The 17,788-nt window shown below is 37.2% G+C and overlaps 1 protein-coding gene across 1 annotated transcript in view; it reads right to left on the reverse strand.

Annotated features, from left to right (window-relative positions):
- Positions 1-12,327, reverse strand: part of CARPA (Carbonic anhydrase-related protein A) — a 136,129-nt gene extending 123,802 nt beyond the window's left edge. The window contains exon 1 of the mRNA XM_072297627.1: positions 11,361-12,327. Within this exon, the coding sequence (XP_072153728.1) occupies positions 11,361-11,421 (61 nt within the window). The 5' untranslated portion in view covers positions 11,422-12,327. The remainder of the gene's footprint in view (positions 1-11,360) is intronic.
- Between the last annotated feature and the right edge of the window lie 5,461 nt (positions 12,328-17,788).

The following is a 17,788-nucleotide window of genomic DNA, read 5'->3' on the forward strand; positions in this document are numbered from 1 at the left end:
AAGTGCTCGTGAGAAATAAAGTTTCAATTAAAAGATTGTCGGCGGCATCTTCACGCGGTGGTGGAGTTGAGAGAAGGGCTCCCAAGCTTTAACCGCCGTCCTAACCTAAGAGAGCGTCCGGTGGTGAGAAGTTATCACTCTATTAGGCTTCAAAGAAATACAATAAATAAAATTTAAAGGCAGAAAATAAGACAAGAAATATAAAGAATTGAAACCAATACGTTTTAGCCGACAACTCGGCCATTCTAAATCGGATGGATACCGAAAAAATGTAAAAAATATCTCATTAATATAAACTTCGAAGGATTCAGACTTTCAGCGATTCTAGCTTTTTCTATTTCACTCGAGAGGTTGCCAGATTGTGCGATAAATGTGGATATTTTACATGGATTTGAATTGGGAAAAGTGCTAAAAAAGCAACTTATCTGGCAACAATAGAGTCCGCGAGAGACGAGAGGCTGCCTTCTTGGGAAAACCCATGATTTAGCCGGAAATGTCATTAAAACAACTGATTCCGTTTGAAGCATCAATTGTATACTAGGGAAAGCTATTGTAAAATAATAATTGTAAATGGACACAGATGCTACAGAAAGGGAAAAAGGAAAGGGAAAGGAAATGAAATGAAATGAGGATATGATTATACTAATATGCAATCAGAGAGAATAAAACACCTAATTAAGATTTCGACAAGCAAAAGGTTGAGTAGACTATTGATAGCATACATTTTATTTTAAACGGAGGAAAAATGTTACATTCGTCCGTTCATTGTCAAAAAGGCCCAAGCGCCTATTCCTATTTCCTTCTTAAATACGTGGAAATCAACGAAAAGCTCGTAAATCAACTTAGCCGATTATTACCTCGTTTCTTTACGGAGGAAGAGGCCATTTCTTTTTAAACCTAAGCAGCTTATTTTCGCGGTTTATTGTAGAGGAGAAATTCGAGAGTTTGGACGCTTGAACCGGATATTGTCTGCGACTATTCAAAGCAAAATGGAGTACTAAACTGGCAGTTGGGATTCATCGAACAATAATTCCACTCAGTCAAAAGAGGTCTGAATAGCACAGTTCTGCTTGAATCCCGTGCTACCTATTCAATGAATTGACATTCACAGGAAATGCGGTCTATCCTGCAAATTTGGACTCTTTTCATTTTCATTTAAACACTATCTTAAAAATGACATCGTGAGACGTTTTGAGTAAATCAACGCAATCCGACGATGACTATAGAATAATATGGGAATCGAGAATTTCAAGTACCTAATTTCATTCAGAAATGCAATCAATAGCCACCTACTTCAACCATGAAATATTGAAATATCTAAAATATAAAATTTAAATTAAAAATGAGAGAGAGAAAACATTGAACTGTCTACTTAGATTACCTAGTTCACGGAACCATGTAAGTGCCCTCGCTCTGTTTTGTGATCAGATTTGCGGATTAACTCTACCAAAATTATTCTGGTTAAGGCTCCCATGACGTGGTTGAATTAACACCGGATTAACGCGAAATTAAACCAAAACTCCCAGTCTTACAAGAACTTGTTCTCTTCTCAGTGTATCAGGTTTTCTTTAACATGAATCAGTAGTTTCGTAAAAATGTTCTAAATCAGAAGGAACCAAACAAAATTTTATACATCGCGTGTTATCTGAACGATTGCGGTCATTCTTGTGGTTAAAAAAACCAACAATGGAACATTTCAGGAGAGAAGGCTTTAAAACTAGGAAAGCTAGGAGAGCTATTTGCGTCAACGTCACTGAAACTAAGTATACAGCCCGAGCCCAACGAATAATTCTATTTTTTCGAAGAATGGTACAATGATACTTTTAAATGACTTCCGTGCATAAAAGAAGTTATTCTCGGTCTGTTCCACATATTTATGGAAATTTTTGTTCCGTTGCCTGTCCAACGACCGTTTGACATTAAGCCGTGAGGCATCATTGAACTTGAAGATCACCGGTTTAATTGTAACAGTGCATTAGTTTAATTAAATTGATAGAATGAAACTCTCAGCCCGACAAAACCGAGACAACGTGATTCAGGAAGAACGCGGTGAAAACTGTCATCTGAGGGGAGTACTTACCCTACTCTCTATACCAGAGAAACGTCTGTGCCTTTCAGCAGGTTTAATTCTTTTTAACTTTACTCTTACTGTCGGACCTTAGCTAGCTCAAAATAACGTGAGCGCTATGGAAGTCGAAAAATAACAGACGGTGTTTACGGATATTTTGTAACAGATATTTTTTTACAACTATTTAAACGTGAAAGAAGATCTCATGATTTAAGTAAAAAATTAGTCAAGTGAGTCTCCATCTTATGTCTATAAGTTATAACAAAACCGTCCACTCGAATTCTGAAATACAGTATTGGACATCGGACGTTTTCGAACGAACCGATCCAATTAAACCCGGAAACATGCTACATCAACAAGACAAACAAACTGTTAAATTAATTTTGAGTGATCCTAAAATCAAACCTTAACAGGGAAGTAGTGGAACTTCAAACCGTGGATTGCTTCCTGAAATAGCTAGATCATTCAAAAATTTGTGACATAAAACGACGTCAAATTTATCATTAAAGAAAAAAAGAGGATAAGATATTTAGCGTTACATTTGATGGTATCAGAGGGGAGATTTGGGAAGGCCAAGAAACTGTTTCCTCTTCTCATCGACTTGAAAGTTTGACCCTTTTGTGAACAAGTTTCTTTAATCATAATAAATTTTTGGAACCTCCTTGATGCTTCTTGCAGGAGAATCTCAACTCTTTAAAGATTCAGCTGAAATGACGCGCCTACGACTAACTTTTTGGTACACTTTCAGTTTCTTCGTGATATGGTGAGTGTCGGGAAAGGAAGGGAAAAGCTGCGGAACAAAATTGGAGAATTTCCTGAAAATATGTTATATTATCATTTGATATATTTGATATCATCTCATGCGTTCAAGACGGCGAACTTTGGCAATTTGTGAAGTGTAAACACTGCTACCATATTGTTCAGTGGCAATTCTAGAGAGTTGGCGACAGTGTATTTACTCTATTTAAATCCATTGAAAATATCGATTTTAGGTAAGACAATCATTCCTTAATAAGGCAGCTTGCCTTACCTAAAATCGATGTTTTCAATGAATTTAAACAGAGAAAAAACACTGTTGCCAACTTGCAGATTGCCAGGCTTTGTTACGAAAGAGGGCAATAAGTGCCAAAATTAAGTTTTGAGAATATAGACCTAGTGGCATTCTATCGAAAAATTGCATTTTCTCTGTTCTTTGTACTTAATCTTGTCAAACATCATTCATTGTTCGGATAACAAAAATCGGTGAATTTTTTCTTCGACCATGTCAAAAGAGCCTGTTTTACTTACTAATGTTGTAAAAGATCACAGTGCATGACATGTTCTGCACGTAGTTACGTTTTGGATGCACAACAAACAAACTGTAATATTGTAAAACGGTAAACAAGATAGGACATTAGTAGGGGGTAGTAAGGTAGTAGGTAGTATAGGTCTTTCACGGAATGATATGAACTCACTGATGTTTTTTTCTGAAACAGTGTCAATTTATAGGCACGTATCTGCTGATCTGTCTCGGTTCTCGTATTTTCTTTTTTTTTTTAAAGTGAGATGAAAGCTGTCTTAACTTAATCAGAAAGTTTGTTTAGATTCAGCCAATCCAATTTTGAAGGAGACTCGATTTAGAAAATTTGAGCGTCTGTACTTTCCTTCTTGTATAACACGGCAAGCTAAAACAACTCGGTCCTCAGTAGCCTGATTCTGTGGATGAAAGCATACGATGGCCAAGGAACAATACCGCTTATTACGACTGACATTACAAGACGAAGAAAACTTGGTCATTCTGTAATATTAAGATTTGGTATTCAATTTGTGTATAAGTAAAGTACAGCGTCATTATAGCGCTATATACCATGCGACATGACGAAAAAAGTAAAAACATCAGATTGCGTATGTTATACTGTAAAACGGAAGAGAGCGTGTAATTAATTGCCGCGAAAATTGTGAGTTAAGCGGTATTGTTGCTTAACCGTGGATAAGCATATATTTTGGTGGATGAGCGTTAAGTGGCCTGCGGTTAGGAGGAGAAAAGGCGTTGATTAAAGTAAGTAGGAATATTGACTCCTCGAGTTGCGAAGCACTTTAGCTGTCCATTATCCGACGGTTATCTTTGTTTATTCTGCTCAGGCGTAATTTGAGCCAAGATTTAAAAGCGACCACTACGCGACCGAGTCCTGTCTATTAGGAGGCATTTAAATCATAAGGAAGGATATCTATTCTGACATGAACGACGAGATCCATAAGAATACATGTATTACGCGGCTCAAGTCACATTGGATGTAGTTGCTTTTGATTTAAATACGTCCATTTGATATTTATGATAAGGAGCTAAACCTTGCGGCCAGGCCTGCTCTGCATTAGCGGGAAAGCGGAAGTCCTCCGAGTTAATGGAGTCCCGGCCGTGCCTTACTTTCCTATATCCTCCTTCCGATTTACTTATCTCCATGCTCAAGCCTCATGTTTCTTTCACGTTTGGCCATTTTAATTAAAGACCCCTCTCGTCCCTCATTCGGACTCCATTTTCCAATGATGAACTGAAATTTCTAGCTCATCTTTGAAACCACCTATCTGTATAAACATCAAGGCAGGGATGCGGAATCTCTCGAGCTTACACGTTTTCACCTGCCCGCCCGCCGCCGCCTTTCTACACTTTTCTCATCGGTTTTTCAAAAATTATTCCTTCCAATCTCGGAAATGATGATTTTCGAAAAATTTCGAAACTCTCCTTGCTTCCTTTGATTTTAGACTTTCGACCCCTAAACACTGCCTTTCCTTCCAAATTTTCACTCCCCTACCCGGGCGCGTGCTCGAGCAACCTCTGCGCGCCTGAAACGTGGGAAAGGAGGAGAAAGAACAGGAAGCAAAGGAAGCAGGAAAAGAAGAAAAAAGGTGAGAAAAAAGGGAAAAAATAAACGGAAGAAGAGGAATAAGAATAAAAGAAGAATAGGAAGGGGAGAATAAACAAGAAAAGGAAATACAGAACGACCCTGCTGAAGACAAGAGATAGCAAGAAGAGGAATAGGAAATTAAGAAGAGAAAAAAGAGAAAAAATAAGAATAAGAAACGAGAGAAAAAGAGGAATAGGGAGAAAAACAAGGGAGAAGAAAAAAAGTTCTATTGCCAAGAGGAAGCATATAGATGCATGCATCAATAGGTGCATAGGTTCATAGTCAAACAACCAGCAAAATATTTTTCTAAATATCTTGTCAACCATGATAGCTAAATCAGAGGTGAGCATTTTATTTTCAGCCTGCGAACCCGCTTGAATTGCGTTGACATAGGGCTAGATAAAACCAAAATTCGCGGCTCAAGCCTTTGTCGGGGCATGAGTGGACCAGATCGATTAATTAGTCACCTATTGATCGTGATACAAAACACGGCTCACCGCAAAGGCGGCGGCGGCGGCGGCGGCGGCGTTACCTCCACGAGGCGTTCGGAAGCGAGGCCGTTAAGGGGACTAAAATTAAATTCTCCGAGGGAATTACCAACTTCAAAATCACCGCATCAACATCGAGTCGCGAGTTAAGATTTTCAAAGTCAAAAGTACCTAAACGCGGCGCGTCTTGTTAAATTTCTCAAGTTCCTGGCTGGCTCTCATAAGACCCAGAAGCTTCCTAAAGTGATGATTTTGAGCGGAAGAATTTTCGGCGCCCTGGCCCGAGAAAGAGCTCTAACATCTCCCGCGGTCGCCGGAACCTTTCAAGAATGTCATTAATGCCTCTTTTTCCCTCCATTTACTTTGTAAGCACTGACAACGTTGCATGTGATTCTACCTCAAGCAGTACGTGATATTATCCTAAATATGTTGACTCTCGTAGTTTAGCCTAACTGCCCACATAAACTTCTCGCGGTTTACGGATACGTTCATAGATTTTTCCGGAGACTTGTGATTCCCTACTTACGGTCCAAGATACAACATTCCCCGCCAAGTTCAAATTTTGCCCCCCTTCCTAAACTCTTTGGTCTACTCTTATATTAAAAAAAAAAAAAAAAACATGGGTCCTACTTCTAAATTCTGTTTACAGCGGGCTCAAGCTCATCTAGGGACTATCACCTGTCGATGACCGCAAAAATCTTGGAAATCAGCCCAGTAGAACGCTCAAACGAACTATAAACTATACATTGTTTGAATTGGAGAATTCGCAAGTTTATCACGTAATATAAACGAAAACTGGGTCATATTTTCAAAATCTTAATATAGCAGGCTCATCTAGAAACAATTGCCTGTCGATAGCCGCAAAAGTCATGAAAATCGGCACGGTCAAGCGCTTAAACTAAGCGTTACCATGCAGGCACGCAAAAGGAGGTATCGGAGCTTATAGTATAGATTCTGCGCACATTTTGGGATAAGAAATGCTTAAAGTTTCCAAACAAAATCGGAGCGCAGTTTTGGCTCGAATTTTATAGTACAGAAAACAAGATTTCGAGAAGACGTTGTTTAAAAGGCCAATCTACTATGCCCAGGGAGAAACATTATTGTCCGGTTATGATGTAACTTTACATCCTTGAAAGGCTTCAAAATGGACTAAGCACTTATTAACTTATTCTCTTGGGCACTAGAAACAATTCCCATGGAAATTTTAAATTCTAATTTTTTGACCTAACACTGCGAAAATCGCTACATCAAAAGTTTTGACTACGTTGATTAAGATCCCATACATGGTGACATATCTATTTAAAATCGTGTTCAGACTGCAGTACGCGAGAATATAGCCATTTAAATCCTTCAACTGTGCAAAAAGTGTGCTATTTTCTGATAATACGGCGAATTTTAAGCTTTCATGGTGGCCCCTCCGCTTCTTGTGGTCCAAGTTGCCGATTTGCGGAATTCCACAATTCAAGCTCCAGTGTGTTGCGGGGTATCATCTTTGATTGAAGGCGTTCTTGAAAACCTAGTTTCTATCCGAGTGCTCCTATGGCGAGAGCACTGCTACCTCAATACTTATACTGCAAGTAAAAGTTCCGCTCTCTTATTGGTTGGCAAGCTATAGGATTATTGTAGTTTGGCCGAATATAAACAGACAAGATGACTACAGAGTTCTAGAGTGTTAGAATTTTTCTAGCATCTCACTTCTGATTTAAGTTCTGATCAAACTTTGATCGATCTTTTTGCCAAAAATTACACTTCCAGTGTGATAATCATTCATTTTTCAACTGATAATACAAATTCCTCTCGATCCGGTTTGTTTAAATCGGGCCGCAAGAACCCCGTAGGAAGCTTAAAACTGATGAACCAATCAAAAAGCGGCACATACGTATGGCAATACTATTCCGTACGTAGGTACTCTAATTTAGACTTTTGAAAATTTAATTACAATCGAGTAATTTTTTCACAGCGCACAACGAAGGCTGTGCACCCATCTTAATTACTCAATATGCAAGTATCATTTCAGATTGGGGGAGAGTTGTTGACAGCACATTAGGCGTCGAACCCGATAGGCATTGAGGCGGAATGTCCTTATCTCACTTGTACTTCACAATGTCTGAGTGTAAGGGGTGTTCGGAATCGAATATACGACATACTTTGGAAATCACTTTATGCGGCGGTCAAGACGAGAATACTTTTGAGGTTAAATTTCTTTGAAAACGCTTTTCTTCGTTGAGGTTTTTCCCATACAATTATTACAAGACTGGTTTTCAAAGAGGGTATATGAGTTCTAGCAGAACTATTTAGCGTTATTTTAAGTTTGTGTAGTTTCAAAGGTCTATTTTTCCATAAGAAGATGACTGGAAATATCTCTACACTATAAAACTTAGTGTGACTTTTCTCGAGTAGAGATTGTTTGTACCGCCTTCCATTAAAAGCGTAAACATGTGTGACCACAGAAAAAAAAAAGAAAATAAGCAAATAGTTTCTCCTAAAATTCAATTTAAGAGTTTACCCGTAGAATAGCGTAATTATTCGGTCCGGGCAAAATTCGTTAGAAACTTTGAAAAAGTGGCTTTGCACATTCTGGTCTTTCAATCCGCATAAGAGAGCCTCGGATCAACGTAAAAGCATAATGATAACCGTGCATTTTCAAAAATGCGCGAATGTTGCATAGAATATTTTCAGAACAAAGACCAATTTTACAATCCGAGCAAATCTTCAATTTCAACTCATATTGACACTCTGAAAAGAATTATACAGAAATTTCGACACAAGAGCTACAAATTTAACAAGCTCTAGCGCCGAAAAAAGTATTTTCATAGAAAATATTGTGGAACAAGAACGTCTCATTTCGAACTCAAAAGCCAATGCGCAAAGAACAGCGCATTAATATCCAGACACCCTGTAGAACACTCTCCCTTCATTTTACGTCATTTACCCCTAATTTTCATGCATGCGACATGGGAAGTCACGATAATAACACTTTAAAAATATTTACTAATGCTAAATCAATTACCATCTCGTGTGGGCCCTGAAAGAAGGTGCTCGAGAAGGCACGCACCGCTATCGAAATAAACATAATTATATTGCCGTAAATTCAACATTATTTACTGTTTACAGGTTTAATCTTTTTTTTAAGACCTCCAAACGACGATGTATACAAGAGAGTCAATCACGGGTCACGCGATGCACGTCTTTTTCATTTTTTATATGAAACCCGCGCACCTCCCGAATATTTTTTTTATTACTTCCATTCATTTTTATCACTGTGGCCCTGTTCGGCTCAGTGTATGACTTTTATGAATGTACCGTATTACGAGCTGTTTTACTCCTTGATTGTGAGGTCTTTGCAACCGAGAAAGATCGTTACGGACTATCGAATCGTAATTTTATCCAAATTTTTATGGACAAATTTCATTTAAAAACAACGTAACTACAGCGAACGAGGCCACGTGTCATGTATCCACATTTTCATGAATTAAATTGCCAATTAATTGACCTAATCATGAAGTGATAAACCAATCTGATGCATTTCTAGCCCACAATAATTTTGCTTACACTCTAGCTCCATCACCCAGAAAAACATCGTGGATTTAAAACACGAAACAAAAATTGCTGACCATTCCTTACGATTGGAGAACAATTTTTTTTAATCTTTTTTTTGGCACCTACTCATCTAAAAATATCTTCGCCATTAAAGAATATATATACATCGTTTGAGTCGAGCACATACTTGTGGTTGCATATAATTATTCCTGTGGTGGAAGTTTAAATATTAGATTTTAAAATGACGGACTTAAGTGTGGGCGCTAGGAATTTATCTTAGGAGGATTCAATTGTTGTACTGGTGAAAAATATGGTGAGATCAACTTCGTTTACATTTTCTGAAGAATGTCTTAAGTAATTTGTATTTCTTAAAGCCGAGAATCAGTTTAAAAATATATTTTAATATTCAGACGCTCCTTATCAAATTTGATACATTATTTACACATAAACCACATGTAAAATTATCTAAAAAAATATACTGGTAACGACTCATATAAATGCAACATGGATAACAAAAAATATTGGTTCAAATTTGTTGGATTAGTGAATTAAAAAATACCAAATTACTTTCTTTTTTTACTACTTCAATAAATTAAAGTTGCGCATATTTTCTTTCATTTTAACAAGAAGCGAATTGAGTTTACTAGGAATTCCTAATGGTCACTTGGATAGAAAATTGGGTAACTAATGCCTAAAAGTAGCACTCGGGCAAATATTTCAAAGGTAATACTCACATAAATAAGTAAATTGAAAGAATACAATCACCTTTTGAAATTCGTTGGGTTGGATTAATAAATAAAGAGGGTTCTGTTGATTAGTGTTTTCAATTTTTAAAGATGGTTCCTGCTTGATTTCTTCTAAAACCAAAATTTAAATTGGAGCATAGTTTTAGCAATGACTTATATGACTTATTGACTTAAGTCAATCCTGATTGCAAAATTAGATAGGAGAAGTCTTGAATTTCGAAAAACTATGTATGTTCATAAAAAAATATTCGTTATGCTCCATAGCATGAGCTTTATTATTTAATAAATTTAATTTAATAAGTTAGTCTTACTGAATCCAAAAAAATTGTGTGTGATCTTCCTAATTCGCTAGGATTTTGTGGAGTTTTACGAATTCATAATTATTTGTGCGGGGAATTTCAACATACTTATATAAGTATTGGAATTGCTAGTACCAAGTGAAAAGTATATTACAAAAACTACACGGTTTTGGCTATTTTAGTCCTCATCTACACAAATTATCTGTTTGTACAAGTTTTAATAAAATCATTAAAATCACAAATTAATCGTAATTCATCCAAATAGTGGACAGTAGGTGATGCGTTTTTTTTTTTTTGTTTCTATCTTTTATTGACTGAGCCAAGCACCTGTCCGTGAAACAATTTCACTGATTTTATATTTCTCTTGGATAAATTTTCCAAGAATCATGTAAAATCCTTGATCGTTTCAAATTATGGCGTTTGAAAGCAAAACTTGGCCGAAATTCTATGATGTACTCCTTAAAAAAAAAAAAAAAAAAAAAAAAAAAAAAAAAAAAAAAAAACCTGAGACTTTTACTGATGCTATTTTCTTTTTTCTATTTTTGAATAAAAAAAAATATGTGTCTAATGTTTTTCTTGAGATTACGAAAGAAATACCAAATCAATACCTGCTATGGTTAAATTGTATTTTAAAGTAAGATGTCGTAAAGTCTATAAAAAAAATTCATTTAAGTTATTTCTGGTAAACATTTGAGGAGCTACGACATAGACTCAAGTAAATGTTAAAATGTATACTTCAGCGTTTGTATTTCAATTATTTGAGCAGTACAATAGTACATGTATCGGAACTTTTAAGCAAAAATCAAATAATTACCTGATTCAACAATTAAATTTTATTATACGTAGAGAGTGATCTTGCCTATATTTCGAAATCAAAAATTTTAATTTTTGTGCCAGTTTTTCTCAATTAGTACTGCAAAAAGGACCGTAAATAGTTTTCTAATTTATTAGTATTGAGATTATGAATATGGATAAAACGAGAAATATTGCCCCGAGGAAAATTTCATGAATACCGCAAAAACCCCATCGTATTATTCTTTGTCGAACGATTTTAAACGAATTTGCGACGAATGTCTTTTTAAGGTACGATTTTCATGACTATATACAATTACTACTCCCTACTTTTGGAGAAAAATAATTATTCTGCACTTAAAAAAATCGCTTTCGTCGAATGATGAGCCGAGAAATACGAGGAAAAAAGATGAATACCTCCAGGAGTGCCAAGGAAATCAAAATAAATAGGAGTATTCAAAATTATTTCCCTTTAGAAATGTGGATATGGAGTAAATTTGAAGAAATCATACAGATAAGAATTAATTAGCAATATAAAGTCTTACCTTTCATTAAAAGTAGGAGAATAAAAAAAGTTGAGAAAACTGCAATATGAATTGGATTCATTGTTCTGACTGTTGTCTCCTTGGAAAAACGATTCTACGAAATTCGGTACCGCGAACCAAAAATTTAACACGCATCGGCTCAAAAACTTTTTCCTCCTTTTGTTTTTCAATTGTCGTTATGAATAAAATTCTGATATTCTAAAACACCATTCTCGGTCGATTGCATTGTGGAAATAACTTGTTTTTTTTGCCACATAAATCTTTTCTTTTTTAGGTACACCAGTTTTTTTAGGTTTAAAAAATATTCTATTCACACCTTTAACAATCTGTTCTTTTTTTAATATTCGACCCGATCAGTACCCGATCAGAAGTTATTACCACTAATGAACGCAAAATATTAATTCGAGGCAATTCGATTGTGTCAAGATGTTCTTGCCAGCTAAAAACTTCTAAGCCACTTTTATGATAATTTTTTCCATTTACAGCAGCTGCTTTTAAGATTTAATTTCGTTCACTTACAAGGAATTACTTCTGCATGCCAAAACAATTACCAAAAAAACCACGCAGGGTTTTTTTTTATTTTTCTATGAATCCACTGGATAGTGTAATTTTGTGGAATCCCCAATGAAAATTGTATCCTCGAATCAATTCAGTCCTTTCTCGTGTCACAACACTCTAAAATCTTGAAACGCATTTGAGGGAATGAACGTTTTACAAATCCCAGACCAAAAAGGTTGAGTATCGTAATTTGTAGGTGAGACAGAAAGGTTTTTCGCACGGAGAGACGGAGCCTTTCCTCGTGTCACAACACACCAAAATCGGATTTGAAGGAATGAGAGTTTTGCAAAGCCCAGACCAGAAAGGTTGAGTTTCGTAATTTTTACGTGAGATAGAGAGGTTTTTCATGGGGAGAGACGTGACTCGAGCTTGCGAGTGGGTAGCCTTACGGCAACTAACTGAGGGCTCAGAAGGTTGAGATCATAGCGCGGCGCGACGCGGCGCGACGCGGCCGGTAGGAGGGCTCAAGGGGGCCGAGTTAACCCAGAGCGCAGATCAGGAATGACCCCTACCCTCAACCTCCCGCCCCTCAAACCTCCCCTTCCTCCTCCTTATCAAAATACCATCAATGAAGGGTGGTCTTCGGGTTTCTTTTACTCATTTGTCAAGTGCGAAAATAGGTATTAACATCGGAGCACATTCCCCACAGGTGATTTCACGCCCATTCCGTCTAGTTCGAGAGCTTTCACCCGTGGAGCCCCGGGTAGCGTTTTCAAGTCTTTTTCGCCTACCCAGTTTCTGCGGCTCATAATGACTCAAGCAATGAAATGAGGAGCATCATTTACTTTAAAACGTTGACCTAGGTCCTTCGCAAAGGGCGCAAAATGTACGCAATCTCGTGGAGCCGTAAAGTACCAACCGCAGGATCGTCAAAATTTCTCGCATCTCCATCATTTATTTAGTTGAGTTCTGAGAGTTCTCCACCTGTTTTTGTCTTCTTCTTCGTCTTTTTTCTCGTATTTTTTTCGAAATTTTTCTACTCCTTCATCTCGGTCTTATTGTTCTTTATAGTCATCTTTTTCTTCTTCTTCATCTCCCTCTTCTTTTTACTACTTTTATTATTCTTCTTCTAATATATAAATCTAATGCTACATTATACACACAAAATATAGGATCTTATTAAATACTCATGTATACTATTTTACATAATTTATAAATTTAATTCTACAATTATTTATTATTAAAATATTTACAAATATTTTATCTGTATTTCAACGAAGAGTAAGGAAGCACTCGCTAGATAGATGGAAAACAATTTTTGTGGAAATTTTGGTGGATCCTGGCGTCAAGATGAATGGTTCATCGAGCGTGAAAGATAAGGTTCGACGGCGGTGAAGGTCGGCCTCTTGTTATCGTGCTCAAAACCAGACACCCAAAGCTATATAGGCAGATAATTGTAACTGCAGTGGTTTAAGTGGATTTCTGTATGGGCCACGGTTAGCACATGGTCTAATGAGTCACGAGGCTCATGATTGCGCTTACAGTGCAAGACGCTCATTGCCTAAAAAGTTGTGGCGGGAATTTATATTCTAGATTTGAGTCGTTCTACCGTAAAAAAGCTTATATGAGGTTTCTGTCACATGAAATATTACGGTTTTGACAGGAAAATGTTTTCAATGGTTTCCCTGAGAAGTTTATTCGGTTTTTTTGGTAAAAGACCATCAAAGGCAAAAAAAAGGATTCGAGGAAAAACATATTTGGACGGCCCGTTGAATAGCGTGGGTTGATCGGTGTGTTGTACTATGGTAGAACCAAATGATTTCAAAAAGTGAGCCCCACTGGCACGCTTAAAATTTCAAAAATGTTATTCATGCCTTCACTTGCAGAAATATTTTTCTACGGATTGCATTCCGGAGCTGTGACTCTATCTTCAGTCGGCAGCGAGCTGTGAAATAATAACATAATGTAACATTATGCAATAGTCCTATGTTTGCCCAATACAGCGTTGATGCTGAATGAAAATGGCTAACCTAATGCGCCTAGTAATTGTGTTGAATCGACCCAAAATTCAGATCGACATAATTCTGCCGGAACAACGAAAGTCTGAGTTAAGCGATTGAAAATGTGTGTTGATCCAAAACAGAGCCCATTCTGTTGGTCCTATTTGTAAATTTTCAGTTGTTTATTTTACTCTTGATGTACCTATTACGTAGAACTCACTTTTGAGGTGAAACGAAACGGGCATCAGAATTGAGCGAAAAACTAAGTGATCCTTCAATTCGGCTGATTATGCAATTTAGGCTACTTAAGAGTTGAAATAGTTGTATTTCCTACGCACAATGATCTCTTAACGGTTATCCGATGCGCACTGGCGCAGGAGGCTAAGGATATTTGTAACGGACCGGTGAGTATAATCATAATCATAAAATAGATTTTAGACTTTTAATTTCTGTCTTTTAACAATATTGGTAGACTTTAGAATAAAAATATATTTTAAATTCCATTGAAACTCAGATCATGACGGTTGGGCAATGGGTGCGCTTTTACAAAAAGGTAAGCTGCTCCTGAAAGAAAAGAGGCAGCGAGTCTGGAATGAAACGGGGAGCAGCTATTGACACCATAAAATGCCAAGTTGCGGGGACCCGCATGAATTGGAAGTTTGGAAATACCTCAATCACAGACTTCTCTATTTAACGCCCGTTTAAACCTCAAATGTTCTCCACTGTTGCCACTCATGAGAATTGATTCTTTTAAAAATAATTGATGAACTTCGAAAGAAGTGGGTTCATTGCTGAATCATTGATTTTACGTTAAATACTAAAAGAGTTCCTTGAAAATTGTTATTTCCTCAAACAGTTCATTTTTTGAGGGGAGAACAGGAGTCCACCTGGCCATTCAGTCAGATCAAAACAAGAGAAAAAATGAGCTGTAATTTTGAAAAGGAAAAACAAATCTAAAAACCATCGAGAACATTGCTAAATTGTTCTCGAGAGTATTACAAGTGATGAAAACTGCCTACTATTTTCAGTTGATTATCATCATTTACCTCTTGACGAAGCATTATCGAAGTCTTGCAATTGTTACTAACCGTAAATTTCAGATTCTTTCGCAACTTTTTTATCTTCGTGACTTCTAAGTATTGAATAAATCGTGGTGTGAGGAAACATTGCACGTAAAAACCAGCATGGTTATACATCAACGATAAAAGGGGTAATCTTTGCCAATAGTTTTGGGTAGGTTTTCACATTTTTATAGGGGCATTCAACAACCACGAACTGTTTATGTATACTACCGTGCCTTGTTAAGAGATACCTCACACGTGAGGCAGATAAGTGAATTTTTTTCCTCCCTAGATGATTATTTAAAGGTTTATTAGGAGCTTCGGGAGGTATAAGGAAAGGCTGTGAGGGGCGAAAGGTGGCAGATAGTGTTAAAGGTAAACATTTCTTTCTCTCGGAACCAATATTAAAGCTTTGATAAGGCACACGGGCTGAGAGGCGGAGTGTCTCCCTTGATATCATATTGGCACTTCTTACACGCCTCAAAAGCTTTTAGAAACGCTTCTTTCATACCGAGCTCCGTTTGACTTTGAGCCCCGCTCCCAGATGGTGTCACCAGATCAGGCGAAAAAACATGGAATTTGCCATTGATAGAAGTGAAAAGGCGTGAGCCTTTAAATGACTACGCAGCACCCTCGCTTTGAGAGGATACCCAAATACGGTCAGAGCTTGTATATTTGTTTGTTTATTGCTTAAACCTTATCGTCACCACCTTCCTATGATCCGGATTTTCTTTTCATTTTTTTCTTACCAGCTTTCATCTCTTATATCTGTGGCTTTTGCACTTACGACAGCTGAATTCTGCACTAAGAGCATACTTATTGAATAGCACAAAACTTCCATAAAAATCGCTTCTCTCTTGACAAGGGCTGAAAGTTGTGAGGAGGGCCTCGTAATCTCAAACTATTTGATGATGAAAACAGAAATGCAGAATATTCCCGATTTTGCGCCTGCCCTGAAAATGTGGAGAGGCCCTTACAAGTGGAAGGAGGGGAAGTTTTCAAGGGTCAACAGTCGGAAGTTGAGGGGGAAAAGTCTTCAATTTTGAAATCGGGAGAAAATTTTGTGGAAATCAAAGGAGAAAAATGTGTAAAGCTGGCGGGCGGTGAAAAAACATGGAAGCTTGGGAAATTCTGCACCCTCACCCTTCGTTAAAAATATGTACAGAAGAGCATCAACTGAATTTGTTGTGATTAGACCCTCACATTTATTGAAAAAAGATACCTTGCCTGCATGGCTCGTCGAACAACTGACGCTACTCACATTTCGTTTTAACTAAAACAGTGACAAAAAAATATTCCAAAGTGGCAAGCTGTAAACATTTGAAGGCGCTGCGGCACTTTTTAATGCCAACTCTATGCAACTATTCGTGTTCGAGGGATGTCCGTGTTGCATACACGAAAAATTGCAGGCATTCGTTTTGGCTTTTAAAGTCGTAAAGTCCGGCTGCAGCAGCAAAAGCTTAAGGGAGTTCCGTTTGCATGTGCAACTGTGTTGACCAATAGCACACCTCGGAATTTGGGAGAACCATGTATCATTCATTATAATGTTGAATCGCTAACTTTCTTTTTAATTTCTTTTTATGGAATTTGCTTTTATGGTTGACAGCATTGATATTTCTTGTAAATGTACAGAGATTTTTTCGGTAGGTAACTCTAAAAATGTTATGCAGTCAGAGAAAAGACAACTGATTTCAGACTGAAATCAGTCACTGAAAACGGCCTCGATTTCAAAGAAATAGATACAAATAAAAGGCAGATTACGGTCTATTATGAGGGTCTTTTCAAGATACGACGAGAAAGTATAATCAACGGAAGAATGTTTCAAAGAGCATTATTAATAAGCATTATTTTCACAGCCTCCAACAGTTTATGGGGCTTCAACCGGGGAGAAGGAGGTTAAAATAATGACGCCTTATAACACCCACACTCCCTCAACCTTGAAAATTTGCATATGTGCAAAAATTACAAAAACAGTACATTACAGTTTTTTTGTGTGTTATATTGTGTTAGCTGAATTTGTATCATGCGGATCTCCACTGCAACGCTTTAAACGAGTATGTTTCATTTTTAAAGTAATACTCGCTTAAATAATATCCTTGAAGTATTTTTTCTCTGCTTAGTTTTATTTTAAATGGATAAAATTTAAATAGAGGTTTTCGATGGCACAGCCAGTTTCACGCTTTTGCTATTTTGAGGTAAGTGACGTGCTTTGAAGTGAGAGATTATGAGATAACTGTAGTCCGGCTTTAAAAGGTTAATTCTGCTAAAAACCCTCAAAAATCTAAAACAAGACTCTTAGATAGCATTTCAAAGTTTGACAGAAAAGGTGATTGGCACATAAAAGAAGTCTGGAAGCCACTGCTTGGCTCGCAATCTGAGTAGTTTCTAACACAATTGGAGTGTACCTATTTACCGAGGAAATTACACCATTGCGTTCGCCATAATTGCGGGACATGGACCTGGGTCCATTTGAACTGCAAAGCACCTATCTCGAGTCGTAAATCACGAATATATATATGTATCGGGAGGCATGTCATTCATTTTCTATTATGTTTTCAAATTCACCGCGTCTCCGAACAGTTCCTCTTAGTGGCCAGTGAATAGTTCGGTCTGCCTGGAGAGAGACGCAAGGAAACTTAGCGTAAATCTACAAAAAATCCCGCAAATTGACGTTGAAAATTTTCCTCGGGTAAGACTTGAATTGATTCAAAGCTTTTGTTTCTGCAAAAGAAGGGAAAGGAGGGGGAAAAATCTCTTGGAAACGGTTGAAATCATACCATAGAAGAAGTTTTCGAAATTATTTGTTTACTCACGTTGGGTTCTTTTACTCTTCTATTTTGGCAAACCTGGTGATCGACGACTGAGAAAA

This window comes from Bemisia tabaci, chromosome 3 (genome assembly GCF_918797505.1).
Source record: "Bemisia tabaci chromosome 3, PGI_BMITA_v3".
Classification (NCBI taxonomy): domain Eukaryota; kingdom Metazoa; phylum Arthropoda; class Insecta; order Hemiptera; family Aleyrodidae; genus Bemisia; species Bemisia tabaci.